This window comes from Oryctolagus cuniculus, chromosome 6 (genome assembly GCF_964237555.1).
Source record: "Oryctolagus cuniculus chromosome 6, mOryCun1.1, whole genome shotgun sequence".
NCBI lineage: Eukaryota > Metazoa > Chordata > Mammalia > Lagomorpha > Leporidae > Oryctolagus > Oryctolagus cuniculus.
This window is the reverse complement of record NC_091437.1, coordinates 86,812,473-86,818,614: the sequence shown is the minus strand read 5'-3', so window position 1 is coordinate 86,818,614 and position 6,142 is coordinate 86,812,473. Positions and strand designations below refer to the sequence as shown.

General features: G+C 41.7%; 1 protein-coding gene across 2 annotated transcripts in view; it reads right to left on the bottom strand.

Annotated features, from left to right (window-relative positions):
• The window catches only part of CLVS1 (clavesin 1), a 190,828-nt gene that overhangs the window by 95,327 nt on the left and 89,359 nt on the right, over window positions 1-6,142 (bottom strand). For both annotated transcript variants that reach the window (XM_051843797.2, XM_051843796.2), the window contains one exon: window positions 5,355-5,529. In XM_051843797.2, the coding sequence (XP_051699757.1) occupies window positions 5,355-5,529 (175 nt within the window). The remainder of the gene's footprint in view (window positions 1-5,354; window positions 5,530-6,142) is intronic.

Sequence of the window (6,142 nt, the reverse complement as noted above, 5' to 3'; positions counted from 1 at the left end):
TATTTGACAGGTAGAATTATAGACAGTGAGAGAGGGAGACAGAGAGAAAGGGCTTCCTTCTCCATTGGTTCACCCCGCCAAATGGCCACTACAGCTGGCGCTGCACCAATCCAAAGCCAGGATCCAGGTTCTTCCTCCTGGTCTCCCATGCAGGTGCAGGGCCCAAGGACCTGGACCATCCTCCACTGCCTTCCCGGGCCACAGCAGAGAGCTGGACTGAAAGAGGAGCAACTGGGACTAGAACCCGGTGCCCATATGGGATGCTTGTGCCACAGGCAGAGGATTAACCAAGTGAGCCGAGGCGCTGGCCCCAACATTTGCATTCTTAAAGGAATCAACTATTTTGTAAACAACCCATGGAACAGAAGCTATAGTAGTTTGTAAGTAAAATATTCCAGCACAGCAAGTTCTTTAAGTACCTGGGTTGGCTAGCATTGATAACACTGTGTGTTGATTGTATTGGTTGGGCTGCAGTGATTTACATGAAATGATTCTAAAAATTGATTTTGGAAACATTACAAGGCTCAAGAGCATGGCTTCAGTGCACTGCTCATTCTGCCAGAATCCTCCAGTGAAATCATGAATAAATCTGTGCTGTGTTAGAATGGTAGTATAAATATTACTTTAAATTTGATTAAAATTCAAACAATCATCAACAGATACAATGGCTTTTAGACATTATTGACCACATTCAAAGACCATATGGCAGAACAAGAGGAAATGACTTTCCAGCATTCTCAAAATCAGTATTTTAACTAAAGTCCTTTGAACCTCATAGAATATTTATGTAACTGGGACATCTTAATATTCTAAATAATGACATTTCCTTAAAGCATTATTCTAAAAACAGGAGTGTATAGTGCAAATACTATTAGCATTTCATGACTGGCTAATACAGAATAGCTTTTCTGTAAAAATCTGATCTCTTAAGGAGCAATCTTCCATATGATTACTAAAAAGTCACTAATTCAGCCTTTGAAATTCAGGACCAATTTGGTGCTGTTTGTTGGATGATTGCTGACAGGGGTGTATAATTACCTATGGAAACACATAAGGACAACTGGAAGACCCAAACTGAAGCCTGTCACCAAGATGTCCATCACCATTGTATTACCTTGCAACACCTCCACTTTGGGAGTTAATTGGGACTGTATGTAATCAAGAAAAAAAGTTACATATACAGACCAAAGTTAAGGTGGCTTTGATATTATATTGAAATATATTTCAAACATCTTTAGTTCATTGCAGTAAATATTCCTTTTTGTTTGTTTGTTGACAGGCAGAGTGGACAGTGAGAGAGAGAGACAGAGAGAAAGGTCTTCCTTTGCCGTTGGTTCACCCTCCAATGGCTGCCGCGGCCAGCGCGCTGCGGCCAGCGCACCGCACTGATCCAATGGCAGGAGCCAGGTACTTATCCTGGTCTCCCATGGGGTGCAGGGTCCAGGGACTTGGGCCATCCTCCACTGCACTCCCTGGCCACAGCAGAGAGCTGGCCTGGAAGAGAGGCAACCGGGACAGAATCCGGTGCCCCGACCGGGACTAGAACCCGGTGTGCCTGCGCTGCAAGGCGGAGGATTAGCCTAGTGAGCTGTGGCGCAGGCTGCCCCAGGTTATTACACTGAAGAAAAGCTAATACACTTAGCATTCCTTCTATGGGTGTTGACTCTAAGATCATCCCCTAATAAATCTGCATGTGAATCTCATCAGTTTGCGACAATTAGTAAGCAAAGGACTTGTTAGATAACTATCATTATGGAGAACTAAGAACCAAGATAATAGGACTAAAACTTGGATTTCTGGAACTAGTTGTGATGCATGGTGGGAGATTGACCATAGATGGCCTAAATTCTCATGGACCTGAACAGTGAGCTATTTTAGATGACTCCCAACCTATTCTCCCTGTGAGAGGTACAATGTGTGTGTGTGGGGGGGGGGGTGCAGGGGCAGGGGTGTTGTCATATTCCAAGGTCTCAAATTCACGAGGAGTTAAGCAGCAGGTAATCTTAGACAAATCACATGAACACTTGACACATGAAACCAGATGGACAAACAAACTAATTTGATTATTTTTTCTGGCAAAGCTACTTTCTCACACTTACCAAACAAAAGGCAGGATGGCAGAGACAGCAAGTTCTCTGTCCTGGAACATAGGATCTCCCTCTGTTTCTCTCCCTTCCCTTCAACCTTCCCCATGCCCAGTGGATGCCATGGCCTCTGCAGGCCTCCTGCACCAGCAAGGTGATTGGGAGGAAGAAAGAGTGTGACTTCTCTTCCACTGCAAGCCTTGTATGCCTTTCCCTGAATCCACCAAAGTCTTCCAGTGGTGTTGCAGAACTTATCTTGAGTATTTGCAGCCGACAGAGAACCAAATGGGATCCCCCTCCCACAACACTTGTGATCACAAAGGGATGAATTTTACTTATATCAGTTCTAGCTTTTTAAAGATAATAGAAGTTTTTATGGTTACCTGGAGATGGAGACAACCCTGCAATGAAGAAAGGTCACTACTTGTGTCAGGGGTGGGCTGACCCAAATGCCTGAATGTTCTCCAAAGCCAGAAAGAGAACAATCTAAAGTGAGAAGTTGCCTGGTTTGGCCAGAACTGACTATCCACTGGCTTGCCTACAGCAACCCTCAAAGCCTCTTCAGTATGGCCATTAGTACAGGATGGAAGCATGTGCATCCCACATGGAGGAGCTCCTAGCTTTCCTGACACCACTGAGTCCTCCACCAGCAAGAGGATCTGTACTTTTTTTTTGAGGCTCCAGGGTCTGATCAGACAGAATTCCCCAGAAACTGCACCCTCAATGCAGACACCATGACTCCAGAATGATCTGATGCTATCCTCAATCCAAGAGGGTTCATCTTGCCTCAAAAGAGGGGAGAGTAACAATAGGGTCCTGCCCACTGCTCTGAGAGTTAGTTGCCATACTTATTCTCTCTGACTCTGGTCTCATACATCTCCCTTCTCCCAGTAGAAACTATTCCTTAATGGGAAATGAAGGACATTGTGAGTTCATGCTGGACCTTGGTACATAATAAGAGAAGACCCAGATGGGGCCCACCTTGCCCTACAAAAGCCCATCTAGTATTTCTCACGAGAATAGCGAGCACTTATGTGCTTTACCCTTTAAAACATGTTCACATGCATAACTCAGTAAGATGCACATCAGCCTAGAGAATCCAGCAAGGGACATGTTGTATAACCCACACATTTCAAAAAGAAAAACTGGAACCCAGGGTCAGATAAAGGACATTTTCTTTCTGATTTATATAAAAAAAAAAAACAAACTTATAAAGGCATAGAACTTGAATCAGAGCTACTTACACACATAATGAATTATCTTTTAAAAAAAGAGAAGATCACATGAAACTTGTACAGAAATGCATGGGAATACAGTCAGTGTAATTATAGGACATGAAATAAACCTTGATGTTAACTTTAAATCTCTCTTTGATAAAAGCTTTAAGGAGAGAAAGATCAGATATTCAAAGCTTAGAAGAGAGGAAGTTGGAGAAAAGGAGTTTGAGCTAAGAAAGTGATTGATAGTGAAGAACATACAAGTCTATGATTGTGACTTTGACAAGCCAGGATGTTTCCTGTAGGCTGGCCATGGAAAAGCATCTTTAAAGACAGACCCGAGGTACCCTGTATTATGCAGTCACTCAGGACATCTTGGCATTCCTGAAGCAATTTGTACTTGCTGTTCCTCTTCTGAAATGCCTGATCCACTTCTCTGCCTCTGAGAAATAAGGTTCCAATAAAATATGATCCATTCAATAAGCACACAAGAGTACTAAAAAATTTCCTGAAAAAAATTTGAATTAAAAGGTGTTTATTTGGGTACCAAAGAAATTTTAAATTCACGTATAGTTTTAAAAAGTAACACACATTTTCTGGGGCGCAGTGTTGTGTTGTAGCATGAAAAGCTGCCATCTGCAATGCTTTTGTCCCATACAGTCACAGGTTTAATACCCAGCTGGTCTACTTCCATATCTAGATCCCTGCTAATGGCCTGGAAAAAGCAGAAGAAGAGAACCCAAGTGCTTGGGCCACTGCTACCCATGAGAAAGACTTGGAAGAAGCTCCTGGTTCCTGGCTTCAGTCTGGTCCAGCCCTGGCTATTGGCTGTCACTGAGAAGTGAACCAGCAGATAGAAGAGCTCTCTCTGTAACTTTGACTTTCAAATAAATAAATATTTAAAAAATGTTTTCCCTTTATATATGAATATTTGAGTACATTACAAAAAAAAAAGGAATACATATTTTCCATGAACTTGTTGAAGATCCCTCATATGCATGGGTTTCAAAATTTTTTGTGCCATAACAACATCTTTCAGTTCCATTTTTCATAAAATTTCTAAAGTACCCGTGTATGTCTATCAGAAGTGCTAGGTATTTGCTAGGGGCCAGGTATGAATAAGCTGTAGCTTTTAGAAAGAGATGCACTAATTACTTATCACACTGCAGTATGAGATGTGATTGAAATGGTTACCAGTTTCACACTTTGAGGAACATAAGTTATGACTGCTTGATCTAAAAATTATTTAATGTCCATATTTTGCCACAGACATAACTGCCATCTACTGGGAGGTGATCACTCCACTGAGTCAAACTTCCTTCAAATTTAAGAAGGGACATAAGTTTCATCTATGCTAATTCTGAATCTCCCAAACTCTGCTCCTAATTTTGTACTATAATTATGAGTCACCAGGAAGCTAAGCAGCACTGCTTCTGATTTGGTTACCGTTCATAGAATTGCTGACCCTTATAAAGTCAAAGGCACCCCAGAGTTTGACCACCCAATTCTCCAGGCAGCTTAAAAATTCCTTCCACAAAATCCTGACAACTGATCCTACAAATAAGAGGTAGAGTTTCACTTGCTTTCTTTGTTTGCCCTGAAATGCTCTAGTTTAGCACGTTAACATTACTCTCTGGGAAGTGGTGATCCACAGGGTACATTTCTGGGGCACAAAAATGCTGCTGGAAATCCCGGAAAGCCCTTGTGCTGCCTCTATATAGGACATGCTCATAAAGCAGATGTTTCCTAGTTTTAATTTTTGTGAACTCTCTGATGAATTAAGTCAAACATCTCTGAGCTTTCTTCATTATTGCTACTGTAGGTAATTTGTGCCTATGGTAATAGTAATTTAAGAGCTATTAATGAAAATCAAGGCTAATTAAAAAAAACAAACATCTAAATTCAGGCAGAGATAAAAATATTGGGTACTCAGATGAATTTTGTCCAAGTTTCCTTTTTCCATTCTAAAAGACAACTGTTCCTCTGCTTGCAATAATAAGAAAAAAATCATGTGGTCACACACAGTCTTGTATTGTACATTTGTTAAACATACCTGCAACCCTTCAATGGCCAGTTTAAGGATTGAAGGTGTCAGTTTGGAGGCTTGTTTGAAGGAAAAATTACTCCAGTCTATAATTAAAATGAAGCCATTTATCTGAAGTTCAGGATCTTCGATAAGGACTTCCAGGGACAGCAGGATGGCACGGAGGATGTCTGTGAAGGAGTTCCTGGGGTCAGAGCAGAAGGAGAGTTGTGGTGAGTATCAGCATGTGACAGCATATGCCTGCAGCAGGGCTGGCCTCTTCATGCCTCTGCTCCATGAGTCCAGCCTGCAGGGTCACATTGGTGTCCTGTGCCCAGAACAACTGAAAATACATTCATTAGATTTCCCAGGTGCAATGCTTCTGAGATCCATGGGATGTTTGCATCCCTTCAGTCTGATCCCATTAGTACCCCAAACTTAACAAGACATCACCCTGGGTTCCCATGACAAACTATAAACTGTTCCCACTGTTCTTCATTTAAATACATCTTGAATCATCTCCCTGTCTCACAGAACACTGATATTCTTGGGGGCTGGGACTGGGCCATGGTCATAATTGTGTCCCCAGCACCTAGGTCAATGAATCACCGCTGAACAAATGAACTGAGACCTCAATCAGAGGCAAATATGTTGATTAAGCCTTGTTTTTTCCTCTTGTATGCCTGTGATCTTGCTAAAAGTACAAAAATATTCACATGGTTGATGGTATTTTTTAGCTTCAATTCACGAACAGAGAAAAATAAAGCAGGAAGAATAGTTTATTTTCACTGAAAGTCTATTGGGTGTGATTTGAAAAG